The sequence below is a fragment of the Glycine max genome, chromosome 8 (assembly GCF_000004515.6).
Source record: "Glycine max cultivar Williams 82 chromosome 8, Glycine_max_v4.0, whole genome shotgun sequence".
Classification (NCBI taxonomy): domain Eukaryota; kingdom Viridiplantae; phylum Streptophyta; class Magnoliopsida; order Fabales; family Fabaceae; genus Glycine; species Glycine max.
Genome location: NC_038244.2, coordinates 16,629,451 through 16,645,283, shown reverse-complemented (window position 1 = coordinate 16,645,283; position 15,833 = coordinate 16,629,451). Strand labels below are relative to the sequence as shown.

The 15,833-nt window shown below is 34.1% G+C and overlaps 2 protein-coding genes across 4 annotated transcripts; both read left to right on the top strand.

Annotated features, from left to right (window-relative positions):
- The first annotated feature begins 3,219 nt into the window (after positions 1-3,219).
- LOC100306221 (uncharacterized) lies at positions 3,220-4,708 on the top strand. Of its 2 annotated transcripts, none has more exons than XM_014778325.3 (4): positions 3,220-3,454; positions 3,605-3,754; positions 3,955-4,086; positions 4,202-4,708. In XM_014778325.3, exons 2-4 carry the CDS (start codon positions 3,611-3,613, stop codon positions 4,403-4,405), a joined length of 480 nt encoding a protein of 159 aa, XP_014633811.1. In that variant the 5' UTR covers positions 3,220-3,454; positions 3,605-3,610; the 3' UTR covers positions 4,406-4,708.
- A 1,012-nt stretch (positions 4,709-5,720) lies between these two features.
- On the top strand, positions 5,721-14,295 carry LOC100810130 (malonate--CoA ligase). 2 transcript variants are annotated; one of them, XM_003531623.5, is made up of 17 exons: positions 5,728-6,301; positions 7,183-7,352; positions 8,065-8,217; positions 9,680-9,869; positions 9,969-10,057; positions 10,242-10,311; positions 10,415-10,467; positions 10,620-10,727; positions 11,046-11,144; positions 11,406-11,498; positions 11,633-11,710; positions 12,109-12,213; positions 12,548-12,638; positions 13,072-13,145; positions 13,282-13,461; positions 13,814-13,867; positions 13,986-14,295. In XM_003531623.5, exons 1-17 carry the CDS (start codon positions 6,142-6,144, stop codon positions 14,022-14,024), a joined length of 1,806 nt encoding a protein of 601 aa, XP_003531671.1. In that variant the 5' UTR covers positions 5,728-6,141; the 3' UTR covers positions 14,025-14,295. The 2 variants fall into 2 exon arrangements, with proteins under 2 accessions (XP_040874237.1, XP_003531671.1); XM_041018303.1 differs by lacking the exons at positions 13,072-13,145; positions 13,814-13,867; positions 13,986-14,295 and having other exon boundaries at positions 5,721-6,301; positions 13,282-13,455.
- Positions 14,296-15,833: the final 1,538 nt, after the last annotated feature.

Here is a 15,833-nt window from a genome sequence, read left to right as displayed (position 1 = left end):
TATCATAGTTTTGATTTCTCATGAATACGATAGTAAGAATTTAGAATTGTATGCCCTCTCCTGTTCAAAATTCTCCTAAGAAAAAATTAATTACTTATTTCATCCTATAGTTACAAAAAATTTCCTTTGATTAAAAAGGTTAAAATTATATTTATATAGATTAGAAGAGATTAAAATGATATGTAAAGTATTAAAATATTTTTTTTGTAACTATAATCAAATGAGTAATAAAACATTTTTTCCTAACAAGCTTGTTAGCATGCCTTGCCTTGTCTTTGCGAATCATCTATCTAATCTAATAACAAGAATATTACAATAGTCACTGCGTATGTTGTCCTTTTCGGAAAAATCATGACCTGATGCATGGTTGATGCCGTAAATACTATGCTTAACATAAACTTATGTGCAAACTTTCTAGCTAAGAAGGGTGTGTCTCAATATGTTAATTTCATTTCTTGAAACTCTCTACACAGAGTGTGAGATTGAGGCTTGCGGTCATTATTGTTGGTAACTTTTCGGGGTTGTTGCAGTTCCTCTAAATGGCATAGCTAATACTACTATTTTCTAGTAGGAACTGCTAATTCATGCTTATTATGGAAAACAATTAAACAGTACTACTATGAATCTATGATGTAGTGGAGACCTTAAGAACTAAGTTGCGGTTCTTGAGGTTGTTGAATGTCATAAATTCAGTTTAAAATGATATATGAGATGTTATTTATTGCTTAATTAGCACATGGAGGAGAAATTGTTATGCACTCAGACTACTACGATGTAACCTTGTTTGTTGAGAGCTTCAGCCATAAGGGAAGGTCAAAGCGAGGGAATAGAGCTTCGGTCCTTATTGCATTAATACCAACCATGCAGTGCTAGCCCTATCCTGCTAAGCCCTTAAAGAAGTTAGGTACAATGGCCGAACATGACCATGTTCTTTATATCTAGTTAAAAAAGGAGGTTATGGTTCTAAACCGTCACTTTCATTTGTTTTTCCAATAGAATATGCCGCTAGTTTTAATCGATTTTTCAGAATCATTTAGGCAAACTTGTGACTTGGACTTATATAGAAAATTGAGTAACAGTATTTTCTTCAGTTATATAAATAATTTATGGGAGTTTAATAAACATGTACTACTGGTGTGAAAAAATTATACTATCAATCAATCTCAAATGAAAAATGTTAGTAGCATGCCTCTAATATATTCTTCTGAATATACATTTTATTATTAATTGAAATTAGAAATAATTTTTTATAGGTTTCAACTTTCATTTAATGAGTCTCCTTTTTAAATTTTGTAATTTTCAATAAATTTAATCAATGATAGAATATGTGTTAAAAAGTGTTGCTAATGCTCCTCATATGAAATATATAACTTTAAGATAATTATTATAAAACTTACTAATAAAACTTTTAATGTGACCTTGTTATAAACAATTTTTATATTTTTTTTCCTCAAAAGTTTTCTCCTTTGGAGACAATTCCAATTGAGATATGATTAAACATTGTGGACACTTCTTTTAGCAAAAATTTAAATCTTAGTTCACCATATTGTAGATATTCTTTTCTGCTACACTTAAACCTCATTGATAGTAACAACTTTTGCACAGTTAATATTCCTCTATAATATGAATTAATTTTAAGTAATAAAATATACGAGAGACAAAAAACAGACAATTTTTTATGCTTAAATATCTTTATCATACTTGAAAAATAAATTGTTTTCAAATTACTACATAAAATTCACTTTTGGTAATCTACGTACCTAAAATATTTTTATGTTTCAATCTAGTACCCGTCATTAGTCTCATTTTATTAAGTGATGATGTGACAGACGGAATGTCACATCATCATCAACACTTAATCATTAACACATCAATGCCACATCATTCTCCCTCACCTTTTTCTTCCCCCTCTTCTCCCCCTCCCTACCTCCCCCACATCTTCCTCTCCTTCTCCCTCTTCTTCTCCCTCTTTTCCATTATTACATTTTTTCCTTGGTGTATATGCCTTTTGTCCTACTCACTTGCTATTTTATTGCTCCTTTGTGGTCCCTGAAATGTAAACGTTTTAGAGTTTTGATGAATTTTGAGGTTTGGAATGTTGACAATTTTGAGTTGGTTGGTTTGACCAAGCGTTGAAAATATTGTTGTAACTAGGTTAGGATTAGTGGCAATTGTAGTTCCCAAATTGAACCCGTGAGTGTTTTTTTTTGGTTAAAGATATATGGAGCGAAGGTTGTTAGATTTTTGCTGAAAGACGAGTCTCTGGTTTTGAGACTGCAATTTTATAATTTTGAAGTGAAATCTGTGTTTATTTTTTAATTTTGGGTTATGAATTTTTTGGTATTATCAATTGCTCACTCAATCCTAGGACAAGAGTTGTAGTTGGGTAAAATTCTTTTCATAGCAATAACCAAACCGTCATTTGCAACTATTATGAGCAAATCATGAGTATGTATGTTGGTCATGGGATTTCCGATGAGGTTTGGATGACTGGCTGGTGGTTACTGTGGTGGTTTGAGTATCTGTTGGAGTCTCTGGTTGGGAGGAGAAGAGAGAAGACGACAAGAGTCAAAGAAGATGAATAGGGTGAGGCGGTGGGGCCAAGGGTGGATTGGGGGATGGATTGTGAAGGAGGAAGGGAGGAAGGCGATGGTGGGGACACTATTGGTGGCGCTAGGTAGCATTGGGTGACACGGGGGTAGGTGGGGGGAGAAGAGGGAGAAGAAGAGGGTGAGGGAGAAGATGTTGAAAACGAAAGTTATGTTTTTTTTTAATTGGATTTTCTTAAAAATAAATAATAAATAATGATATGATTTTATTTTAACTACGTGCTAAGTGATTAGACTTGATGATGTGATACTTCGCCTATCACATCATCACTTACCAGTATGAGACTAACGACATGTATTATATTGAAATATAATTTTTTTTCAGGTATGTAATTGACCAAAAGTGAATTTTAGGTAGTAATCTGAAGATGACTTATTTTACAGGTATGAAAAACATATTTAAGCCACTTTTTTAAGAGAAACTAGACATCAAAATCTGAAATAGTTAAGGGGAAAAAAAACTTATTTTACAAAAAAATAGTGGGGTCGAAAGATGAAAAAGGTATGTGGGAAAGTAATTATCGGTATATGGATCGGGCTCTCTAGAAAATACTTTGTGCCTCAGTAGGACCTCAAAACCCGACGCACACTCTAATCGAAGCTTTGAATCGAAAGCGTAGAAGGATTTCACTCCTCCCTTACTTCATCAATTCTTTCAGTGAGTTTCTTCGTAAAACCCATTTCAAATTTATCGACATCCGATAAATTCTTATAGTATTAAACATTTACTGTCAAAATTACTTTTCGTTTTCATCTCTAGAGGAGAGGATTTGTTTTCTCTGCTGAAATCTGTGCATCCAAACTGTTCGACAAAATGAATGAACGAACTCGTCGCATTAGTCATGGTTTAGACTGTTGGTGTTGTTTCACTTTTATAATCATTGGGTGTTAAAGTTAAAGTTAAAGCGTCGTGATTCTTTTTATGCTTGGTTTTGCACTGTTTTTGTCATGGTTTTGCTATGCAGCTGTTTTATAATGGCTAGTTGTTTGCGTAGGTTTGAATGGCGAGTGAGGATGATGCAGTGAAGAAGGCAATGATAGTAGATGCTCGTGCAAGAAACATTAGTCATAATGTGAGGTGCACGGAGTGTGGGAGTCAATCCATTGAGGATTCTCAAGCAGACATTGCCATTTTGCTCAGGAAGGTACCTACCTGCACTGCACTACACTTTAACTTTCTGATATGGGTGTTATTACTTATTCGATTCCTCACTTCTAACAAACATGATTTTGTTATTTATTTATGTTGAGTTTCGTTCAACTACTTATTTGGAATTTCAATTGGCTTCTGGAAGTTATCATGTAAAGTTGTAAACCCTAAATAAATACTTGTACTGTTTTTCAGTTAATTCGTGATGAAATTCAATCTGGAAAGACTGACAAGGACATCTACAAAAAGCTTGAGGACGAATTTGGAGAGACTGTACTCTATACGCCCAAGTTTGATATGCAGACAGCAGCTTTGTGGTTATTACCGGTATTTTTTTAATTTTTTTTTACTGAAGGATGATTGAAAGCACTTGAGTTTCTTCTCTTTTTTTACATTGCAGTTTAAATTTGTGCTGATTCCAGAAATATGTTCTTTGAAACAGCTCTTAATTGCAGGTTCAGCTGCAGGAGTATGGGCTTACAACAGGCATAAACAAAAGACTAATGTCCACATCATGGCTTTGAACCTTGTTAGAGGTGTTCCATTGACCCCAAAAGAGAAGGAAACAATGCTTGATATTCTTACACCACCTCGTTCCCAGGGAGTTAGGACACCCTTCTGGTGGAGGAGATGGCTAGGTCAATGATCACGTTGACTATCTACTATTTTGGCTTTAGCCTACAAAGATAGCGAAACTTCCATGTGGTACATGTTTGTGATTATACTAGTTTCAGTCTTATGCTAATGCACAATTTTTCAAGCCTGGTATTTTAGTTTTATTTGTCAACGCCCAAGCTTGGTGCAGATATAGTACATGCTAAGAATTAGCTGGATTTCATTGCTAAAGTTCCATACCAATCCCTAAAGTCTTCTGTATTCGAGTCTTGACATCCAGGATTTCTGGCATTATGATGTATTTCTAATGTTAATGTAGGATGTCTTTTTAAAATTCTATTGGTTGTGGGTTTATGAGAAGATTTACATCAAGAAATAGTTCGTATGAGTGAAGAACCATTTGAACCAATGCCATAAGGACAAAAATGTGTTTAAATGTATTTTTATTTGCGTATTAAACTATTGTGATTAACGCAGAGAACACGTCGAACAAACAAATTGTACGAAATGAAATGTTAGATTTGAAACATTCATGATTCCATCTTTTGCCGTTGAATTTAAGGCAATTTTTTTTTTTTAATTAAACTAGTTTTAGCGAAGCTATCCAATTCTCGTCATCTTATTTTTCCACACGATTTCTTAAGAATATTGTTTGACACTGAATTGGAGCTCGAGTATGTTAATAGCAATACACAAATAGCCCCTATAATCTGATTTCTAACGCGAGGTTATTGGAGAAAGTTCATAGTATTCTCCACCCTAACCCTTCTAATGACTCCTTCATGACGTGGTGGATATACATTTATTGAACCACCAGCATGTGACCCCATAATTTTGGGGTCAGACATTTGAGACCCTTCGAGTAGTTGAGAAGTTACAATGGCCCAATATTTAATAAAGGTTATCAATTCTGCATGTGATTCTTTTCTGTAGTTTTTTTATTGTAGAATTGCGTGAAGGACCCATGACCTGAACCTTCTCGTCACTAGTAAACGTTGGTTGAATGATCAAATACGAAATATCGCTTTAGCTGTCCAATACAATGTTACTTTTTTTTTGTTTTACATAAATAAACCATATAAAACAACACTAAATAATTTGAACCAGTCAAAATCCGGAAAATTCTATTTAAAGTCCTCCTCCTCCAAATATAAAAAAAACCCAAGACCAAATCTTACGGGTCAAACAAAACATAGGTGTGAGTGTGTGACCCACTATTATTATTTTAATAAAACCCGGTAGGCTCGTCTTCGATTATACGCTTATCTATATAAAAGTACTACGTATATGTATTGTTTTATGCTCATCCATACACATATTTTAATTACATATCTTCCTTTTTTTGTTGGTGTACTAAGATAATTCCTACCACACAAGAAGAAACCTATCTTCAAAAAGGCAAAAACATAAATACAAAATGTGGTAGTAACAAGTTACAAGCTGTGACTCACAAACATCCTATTACAATTAAGTTGTCCTGAACCCTAAGAAACAATAATCAAGAGGCCCCTCGAAACAGAAGGAACCCAGAAAAAAAAAACAGTATTGCACCATTGGCATTGGTATTGCAATTGGAATTGAATAGGCATTAGCATTATAATAGCCCCCCGAAACTGAAAGCCATATTTGACTGAAAGAAAGAAAGACAGACAAAATTAGAGGTGCAAAAAGAGGAACGTGCGAAAAATAGAATTAGAGTTTTGCAGTTTCCACCTAACTCCACTGCTCAATTAGTTGGTTACATTACCATATCTGCCACCCACCTAAATGAGTTGCTCATTGAAAGCTTTCGACAAACACCTTACTCTCCTTCCTCAACGTACTTTTTCTTCTTCTTCCCATGCCTTCATAGCTTCCTCTTCCTTCCCTCTTTTCCCGCACCTTGCTTCCTACCCCACCTCTTTCTCTCAGTTTCGTCCACTCTCTTGTGAGTTTCTCTTTCTTCACACTGAATGTATTTTCTTATTGTTTTGAACGTAAGTCCTGTGCTTCTGGGATCAATGTTTTTATTTTATTTTTTAACTGGGGTATTGGGCTTGTTAAAAAAAAAAATTCTACCTTGAGGTTGAATTTGGTGGAATATACTATTGGGGTGTCTCAGTGCTGAATGCAGAAGTAAAGGGTGTGCTTTCCCTTTCTCCTTTTTAAATTTAGTTGAGTTTGCTAGAAAATGTTCTTTGCGTGCAACTCTGTTTGCTTCTAGCTACTAGTTAAACATCATGCATTAGCATTTAGCACACACAATTTGGATTTTGTTGGAAAAAAAACAATATTTAATGATAGAGATTGTTATGAAGCATCCAATTTCGGTGTTCAGTGATAAATAGCGTTTTGGTTTTGTAGCTCCTAACTACTGATCAAGTTGTAACTTTGCCTATCTTGCAAACCTGATTATTGCTTTATGGAGCTTTAAAAATTTCAGTGTCCAGGAAGATTAAGAGGGTAAAATGTCATTCGGTACCTTTTTGGGTGGACCGTGGCCTAAATGTACCTGCTATGATTTCTCTCTAAATTCTGAATTAGTCTCAATTATCATAACTTGTTAAAATACTTTGTTAACGGTTTGTAAGAGATTTACTCTGAAAAAATGAGGTTGTCATTGACTTGTTATGATAACGATATTGCTGTGCTGGAAAGTTTAGAATGGACATCTTGGTTCGGAGAAGAAGTTATCAGTTTATTGAGTAGTCACTTGAGAAAAACACCAAATTGATATTCTGGTTGTTCAGTTTACATAATGTGGAAATTATTTAATATCTAAAAAATCCATTTATAAAGGTTATTTGACTATTTATGCCTTTTATATAGCATCTGCACCTGCTACATTAATGGAGGTGGTCAAAGCAATTGCTAAGCACGAACCTACAGTTCCTGAGAGTGTTGCTATCAGAGCTGATCAGAAGAGTTATAGTTACAAGCAACTTGTCTCATCGGCACAGAAGATATCCAATCTCTTGTGTGGCAGTGATGCACAGACAGTGAGTTATACCTTAGAATTTCCTTACTATTGTTATTGCTAGATGAAATAGTGCATAACTACTGGTTAGCATTTGACCAATATGATGATGAAAGTTCCTAAAAACTTAATCCATAAAAACAGTTATGCTATTCTTTTTCAAATATAACAATATAAATTTCAAGGAAAATACAGCATGGTATGGGGTGCAGCATGCTGGAGCATAAAGTGTGAAAACTTTCTAAGAACAATAAGATAACTAGTAATGCAGCAATTCTGCCAATCTTTCTGAGTGTAAAAGATAGCAAGAAACAACTCCTCTGACACAAACAGGGGCAGAAACCTGAGAACATAAAAAAGAAGCTAAAATTACAATTATATTCCATTACATGCTTAAGAGCAAAGAGGCACTCTAAAAGATACATTCTGGTTTAACTAAATGCAATAAAAAATAGCATAAACTATACACTGCAAAATTATTAGGGCCTTCTTGTTTTTACCAAAGCAACCTTCATGCCGAACCATAGAAAACAGCTTGAAAGTATGGGACACTATATTCTCCTTAAGAAAACCTACTTTTTTTCATTTTATTTTAAATTCTATACTGATCACCTGTTAAGAATTGGAGATTAATTAAATTCTTTATCCGTTGCTTGGCATTTATGTGTAGTATTACATTTGTGAATATTTTCAAAATAATTATTATGTAAACTCTTAGCGGTATCAAAATCCAGGGAAATCTCGGTGGAGCTCGAGTAGGAATTGTAGCCAAACCCTCCGCTGAATTTGTTGCTGGAATACTTGGGATTTGGCTTAGTGGAGGTGTTGCTGTTCCGCTTGCAACCAGCTATCCAGAAGTAGAGCTCTTGTATGTGACTAATAATTCGGTATGCTTTGAAATCCCTATTCTTGCATTTGTTTAACATTTGGATGGCTTGCAAACTTTATGAAGTTCAGGCCTCCTTGATCAGCCCTTGAATTTGTCTTCATATATTTTATTTGAACTTTCAAATATCTGATTTATCTATGGATAAGCCTTTGTTAATTACACGAGTCATGACTGAAATATGCTTTGGAAGTATACCTTAAATATTATAAATTAAGTTTTATTGGATGTTCAGTTCAGACATGAATGAGAAATTCTTCTATTCATCGGTCCCTAACAAAATAATCCATATTGCTTTTGGATTAGTTTTTATACTTGTGTTGCCTGTCATTTATTAGTCTCACGGTCGCTTCTGCAAGTATGTCCACTCTCAAGGAACAAAATGTGTATTATATGGGTTGGCAGATTTAATATGGTTATTGTTTTTTTTATCAGCTAAAATATGTATATATAGTATTAATAATGAATAATAATTGTTAACAGTACCGGATGTACTGTTTTCTGTACATTCTGCCATGCTATTACCATCACTATTCCAGTTTGGGAGTCCAATACAACGAATCCAGTACCAATGATCTTCCTTTCAACAGAGAAAGTTGACTCGTTCCACAAACACAACATACCTCCAGCATTATTGATTGCTGGACTCTCTGCCCAGCATATCTCTGAATCCTCCCACAATGCTTGACATGCCCACTTATCCACCCTATCTCGCTTAGTTTCCTGAATACATAACAAATCCTCCTGGTCCTTTACCACAATCCTGTGCACAGAACTCCACTTAACCCCCCCTCCCAAACCTCTGATATTATAAGTTGTAATTTTCATTAATCATCCATACTTCTTCCCAACCTTTCCACTGCTCCTCTGTTTTTTCCTTCTAAGATAGCAATCTTGGACACCATTTTTCCTTCCTCTGCTTCATAACGGACCCCCATGTCTTTTGCTATAGTCCAAGTGTTTGTTGCTTCCTTCAAGGTCTCACTTGAAACAGAATTCGAAACCTGTTGCATTGTATGACCAGCATCCTTTTTTCTGTTATTTCTGTCCCACGAGGCCACCTCTTTAAGCCCATTCCCACCTTTAAAATAGGTGATCCATTCTCTTTTGATGCAACTGGATCTTCAGAGTTGGCCCAATTCTCCTTTCTGGTCACTATGTTATTTTCCCTTCCTATACCACCACCTGACTTCAAAGGCCCGATTTCCCCTTTCTGTTTTCTATTTCTACTATAAACCATCAGTACAGAATTAGGCCCATTACGTAGGCCCAAAGCTGGTATTCTCTTAATATTCTCTTAATATGGTTATTGTGATATAGATTGAGTCTCATGTATCTAAGAAAAAAAGAATTGGTTATGAGTTTACTAACAGATTAGTTAAACCATTTAATTATTGCCTTTGTGCTGTACTTCTGCTTTGTGGATTAAATCTTAATAGAAATTTGATATAATTTGGCTGTAGGATGTATCTGCAATACTGAGTACTGAAGATCATAGTGAAATAATGCAAAGCATAGCCAATAAAAGCTCTTCTCAGTTTTTTCATCTTCCACTTGTTCTCAACAAGTCTTCTGAGAAAAGCAGAGATGACCATTCGCAGAATGGGGGAATTCATACAGATAAAATTTTGTTGGATAATTTTGGAAGATTAAGTAAGAAAATCAGTTTCAGTTTTTATAAATGGATAGGTTGACTTTTTTGTTCGCAAGTTTTAGACAGTTAGTTCTTTGTTTTCAACTCCATTCGCATAGGTGAAGATCCAGCACTGATTTTGTACACTAGTGGGACTACAGGTAAACCTAAGGGAGTTGTTCATACACACAAAAGCATCATTTCCCAGGTATGCTCTGTGATTAACTCTAGTTACATTTAATACTTTGATTATCAAATCATGCACACACAAAGTACTGTTTATGATGTAATTTTAATCAAATGCAATTTAATCCTTGTTGTCTGGAGCAAGGCAGTCCATTCCTATTTTGTTATTAATTTTGTATTTTTTTTAAATCTTGTCTTGATTTAAGGTCCAAACTTTGACAAAAGCATGGGAGTACACATCTGCTGATCAGTTTCTGCATTGTCTACCACTACATCATATCCTTGAAAGTTTTTGTGTATAAATTATTCAATATTTTTCTGATTATTTAAAACATTTGGGGTATCTTTATTACGTCAGTCCTTAACATATATAATATACATGTTCATGGGTTTTTCAATGGTTTAATGGCCCCTCTCTATGCAGGCTCCACGGTAATATATTATCTTCACTTCTGCTTGCGAAGAAAATACAAAACTAAAAAAAGAGAAAAAGAAATCTTAACTTTTGTTCTAGTGGCCTCTAAATAGACAGTATCCATTTTAAATATTTTTTTGTGGCTAAGAATTTAATTGTCTTGTTGAAGGTTGAGTTTTTGCCAAAATTTAGTGTGAGAGGAGTTTGGCAGAGATGGCGTGAGTCATATCCAACTGATGGTTCTAAGGCTGAAGATGCTATAACTGTGTTCACTGGAGTAAGTGTAATTCTTATTAGCATTGTTCATGTATCTGATATGGTTCACTCTCATGGTACCTTGGTTTGTGTATATAACCTAAGCTTGGCTGAAAATAATTATGTTTACTGCTATAATCATACAAAGACAGCATTTATAGTCCATATGATGGCATTGTTTCATTTTGTTATACACTTAGGCATAAAAAAGTATTAAGTTGTTGCATAGTTTGTTCTTTTAAAATTCATTTGTATACTATTTGCTATCAACAACATTTCCTATGATTAGAAAACTTGTCTTGGGTGATCGGATTATGATTGAATCCTTTTGTAAATGAAGGTTCCAACTATCTATGCCCGATTGATACAAGGTTATCATGCAATGGATCCTGAGCTACAAGCTGCTTCAGTATCTGCTGCAAAGAACTTGCGTCTTATGGTAAGACAAAGAGGCACTGTGGCATCCATCAAGCAATTTTATTTCTTAAAAGAAGATAAATGGGAAGTTGTTTGAATTTTAAAATAATGGAGTATTATTGAAGTTTTAATTTGACTGAATCAGTGTGTAACTTAGTGGTGTGGTAATTTACCATGCATGGACATGCCAGCAAGTTATGTTGCATGTTCTTCTGCATTGGTGCTTAGTGCTGACTACTAATTCAATCTGAGAAATCTGACATATTATCATGTTATCATTCAGATGTGTGGGTCCTCTGCACTTCCACTACCTGTTATGCAAGAATGGGAAGCCATCACTGGGCATCGCTTATTGGAACGATATGGCATGACTGAAGTAAGTAAACTTTAGTTTAAGTCCTTTAACTTTGCAGGGAATCATGTATGTATTTTAACTTTTTACTACTTTTCTTATTAAATTTATAATGATATTTTTATATGAATCTTATGTTATTATGTTAATGTTTCTAGTTTGTTATGGCATTGTCGAATCCATTAAAAGGTGAGCGCAAACCTGGAACTGTTGGCAAACCATTTCCCGGTATACAGGTTAGTTGAGCTTGCACTTGTTCACTGCTGCTTGCAATAGAATATGGGCTGTTTATTATCACTCATTCATTCAACTGTTGCATAGGCTGTTTACATGATCAGATAACCTAAACAACATTGTTTGGGGGGGGGGGGGGGGGGGTTTAATAACTAATGGCTTGGGGGCTCTGGGCACAAGTTTCAATTTCAGGTTAAGGAAACCAAATTTATTGTTCTAACTACATTAAATAAAGTGTTATGTGACTGAAATTTGAAGAACACCTGCAAAAATTTACTTTGAGATACTATGAGATGGTTGTTTTACTATGTGTCTGGAGGTGTTGTCTCAAGTGTTGTGGACACTCAATGTGAAAAATAATATCATATTTATAAGGTTGGCATTTCTATTTGCTTGACAGGTCAAGATTATTACAGATGAAGAGAGTGTGAATGAAAATACTGGAATGGGTGAGCTTTGCTTTAAAAGCCCTTCGTTGTTTAAAGAATATTGGAAACTTCCTGAGGTACTTTCAAAATGTTAAGCTCTTCTATTTAGCAATTTATATTTCTCTATTACCTATTCTTTTTTTTCTTTTTTTATGCTCCAAACCCGTTCCTTATTGATTTATGTACATCGTGATATTGTACCATATTTCCCTGTTATGCCCCATCACTTTCCAACTGCTGCTCATCTTGTTATCTAAGAAGCAGTTATTTGAGCTACAGAAGTTCCAAGATGCTAAAGATTGGGCATAGTAAAAGGAATAGAATATTATTTCAGTCACTGAAAGTCTAAGATTCCAAATATAGAGAATGGTACAAGAAATATATCTTAGAAATTTTACTATTTCCATGCAGGCAACAAAGGAATCATTTACTGATGATGGATTCTTCAAGACTGGAGATGCAGTTACTACAGATGAAGATGGATATTTCATCATTCTAGGACGTAAGGAAATTTATATTTCTCAATGTATGCTGTCATATGTTTTCTTGTAAGAGTCAGAACCTTGTGTGCAGCCTGTAGCATAATTCTCATGCCTTAATTAATAATTACATATCCAATTTGAAATTCCTTGGAATTATCCTTGAGCCAGGGCTTTCCATTTTTCCAAAATGAATGTCACAACAAAAGTATGAGAAAAAAATGCATAAATTGTTACAGTTGTTTGTCAGAAACGTTGATCCCAAATTGCTGATAACTAGGACATTTGGTTTTGCCTAATATTTTTATTTGAACATGCATGAGAACTCAAATATTTCATCTTGATTGACAAAGTATGAACAAGATTCCTACACCTGAGCTTATCATCAGAGTAGAAGTTAGATTGTGATGGCGATAAAACTAAAAGCAACATTCATTTTCTCTACTTGTTTATCAGGTAATAATGCTGATATAATCAAGGCTGGTGGATATAAGCTTTCTGCATTAGAAATTGAATCAGTTATAATAGAGGCAAGTGGCTAGCATTTTCTCATTATGGAAAAAGTTTTCGTCAACCCCTAGGATTGTCGCATTTTTTTTTTCTCTATGGAAAAAGCTGAGTATTAGGAATTGTATATGAATATTCACATTCAGAACATTTTTGCAGCATCCGGCTGTCTCAGAATGTTGCGTTTTAGGCCTACCAGACAAAGACTATGGAGAGATTGTTGGTGCAATCGTTGTGCCACAGGCTGATGTTAAACTGAAACGAGATCAAGAATCAAAGCCTGTTCTAAGCCTAGAAGAATTATCCACCTGGGCCAAAGACAAAATTGCACCTTACAAGGTATGGCCACATTTTGATCGAACAGAAGAGTGAAAAAGAAAGAAAGTTTCATATAATGACATGTATACCTTTTATTTTCAAGTTGCTAAAAGAATTATATTATAAAAAAATCATTTCATTTTATCAGGAAATATAAATTATTATCTCTCTTTCCCTCTTCCATTTTCTTGGCTCGTGAGATGGCAAAACTATGCACAAAATTCATTGCATTTTATTTATTTCTTGGCTATTTCTCATACTAATCAATCAAACAGTTGAAAAACACCATTTCTCTTTGTTTTCTTTATTGCTGATTTCTTGGGTTTCAAACAAAGCATAGTAATTCTCTTATAATTTGTTTATATCTTGTTAGATTCCAACTCAACTAATCGTGTGGGATAAACTCCCTCGCAATGCCATGGGGAAGGTAATTTTCTTTTGCTCTCTATCCTGTCTTAATAGACTTCATTTCCTTATTTCATTTTTTCACCCTGAATCATTCTTTAGGAAGGAAAGTTAATTCTTTTTTTCCTGTGAATTTTCAGGTAAATAAAAAAGAGCTGAAGAAGCTGCTTACCATTTGAGCATTTATTCACTAGGCAAAGTTAATTTATTGAAAAATCAGTTTTAGATGGTGGCAATCTCAAATAAAATTGCACCAATTATTTAGTGAAATAGAAACCTTTATATTCTGACATTTATTAAGCTCAATAAGTTTGAGCATATTATTAGGGGGAAGATAAAGGAGAAAATATAGCATAAGTTTGGCATTTTAGCTGTATGATGGTGATTTGATTGAATGTATTTAATGAGAAATATTTATTATATTGAAAATGAAAAAATATTTAATATTTACTTCCTTTAGTAATTAAAAATATTTAATACTATGTATTTCAGCCAATATTTTCGTTTGGGGTTAACAAGTTCTGTGGGTAAAGCGTGGGAATATAATGTCATCATCATGAACTTACGATCAATTTTAATTTCAACAAGTTCTATGATATCTGCCGTCATATTCGCTTGATCATCACATCAGCAGCGAATGTTCTTTCTTGAAGCGATTAATTACTGCGAATACATTGCAAAATTTTTCAGCAAAAGTACACAGGCCTGTATCTTAACTTAAGCAAAAGAGAGGGTCTAGGATTCTCACAAAGGCAGCAATATAGGGCAAATTGTCTTAAAAAGGGTACTTTTATAAACTTATTCTTGAATTGGGTCTCTTTTAAAATTATTTATCCTATGGTGTTCTTTTTTACGCGAGATGCATGTAAAAACCATGCAAACCGCTAGTCCCATTGGCGGGTTTGCTATGGGTGTGACACGTGACAAAGACGTCACTCGTACTAGTGATTTCCCCTAGTATTGCCACCCCCACTGGCGATTTGGCCATGTAAGAGGGTGTAGTCAGTTTGACTGGTGAGTTCCAAGAAGAAGGCGTATTTAATTTTTTTCCGTTCAAATCAATCATCCCTAATTTAACTACAATCAATTATAATCGTATTTAATTTTTTCCGTTTAATTTTTTTCCGTTAAAATCAACAATGATTATTTTTTTCCATTAAAACCAATCATCCCTAATTGTAATTGATTGTAGTTAAATTAGGGATGATTGATTTTAACGGAAAAAAAATAGTCATTGTTGATTTTAACGGAAAAAAATTAAACGGAAAAAATTAAATACGATTGTAATTGATTGTAGTTAAATTAGGGATGATTGATTTTAACGGAAAAAAATTAGGCATGTTGATTTTAATGAAAAAATTAAATACGATTGTAATTGATTGTAGTTAAATTAGGGATGATTGATTTTAACGGAAAAAAATTAGGCATGTTGATTTTAATGAAAAAAAATTAGACGAAAAAAATTAAATATGATTGTAATTGATTCTAGTTAAATTAGGGATGATTGATTTTAACGGAAAAAAAATTAAATACGCCCTCTTCTTGGAACTCGCCAGTCAAACTAACTACACCCTCTTGCATGGCCAAATCGCCAATGGGGGTGGCGATACAAGGGGAAATCGCCAGTATCATTGGCGTCTTTGGCACGTGTCACACCCATAGCAAACCCGCCAATGGGGCTGGCGATTTACATGATTTTTGCATGTATCTCGCGTAAAAAAAGAACACCATGGGATAAATAATTTTAAAAGAGACTCAATTCAAGAATAAGTTTCTAAAAATACCCCTTTAGAACAATTTATCGCAATATAGCAACACAATCTAGTTAAATAATTCTATTGCCAAATGAAATTTAAGTTAGATTTATTAAGTAGAGAGACTTATTAAAAAGGTTTTATTGTCAGAGATAAAGTTTAACTTGAAAGGAATTAGTCTGCTGGCTGAACATATCCTTAGTGCACCAAAAAAATGGAGTGAGATTTATATAA

Coding starts and splice junctions, on each gene's coding strand:
- LOC100306221 (XM_014778325.3), top strand. CDS start 3,611: ATGGCGAGTGAGGATGATGCAGTGAAGAAGGCAATGATAGTAGATGCT. Junction 3,755..3,954: donor TTGCCATTTTGCTCAGGAAG/GTACCTACCTGC, acceptor ACTGTTTTTCAG/TTAATTCGTGATGAAATTCA. Junction 4,087..4,201: donor CAGCTTTGTGGTTATTACCG/GTATTTTTTTAA, acceptor TCTTTGAAACAG/CTCTTAATTGCAGGTTCAGC.
- LOC100810130 (XM_003531623.5), top strand. CDS start 6,142: ATGAGTTGCTCATTGAAAGCTTTCGACAAACACCTTACTCTCCTTCCT. Junction 11,145..11,405: donor CAAAGAACTTGCGTCTTATG/GTAAGACAAAGA, acceptor GTTATCATTCAG/ATGTGTGGGTCCTCTGCACT. Junction 13,868..13,985: donor CTCGCAATGCCATGGGGAAG/GTAATTTTCTTT, acceptor GTGAATTTTCAG/GTAAATAAAAAAGAGCTGAA.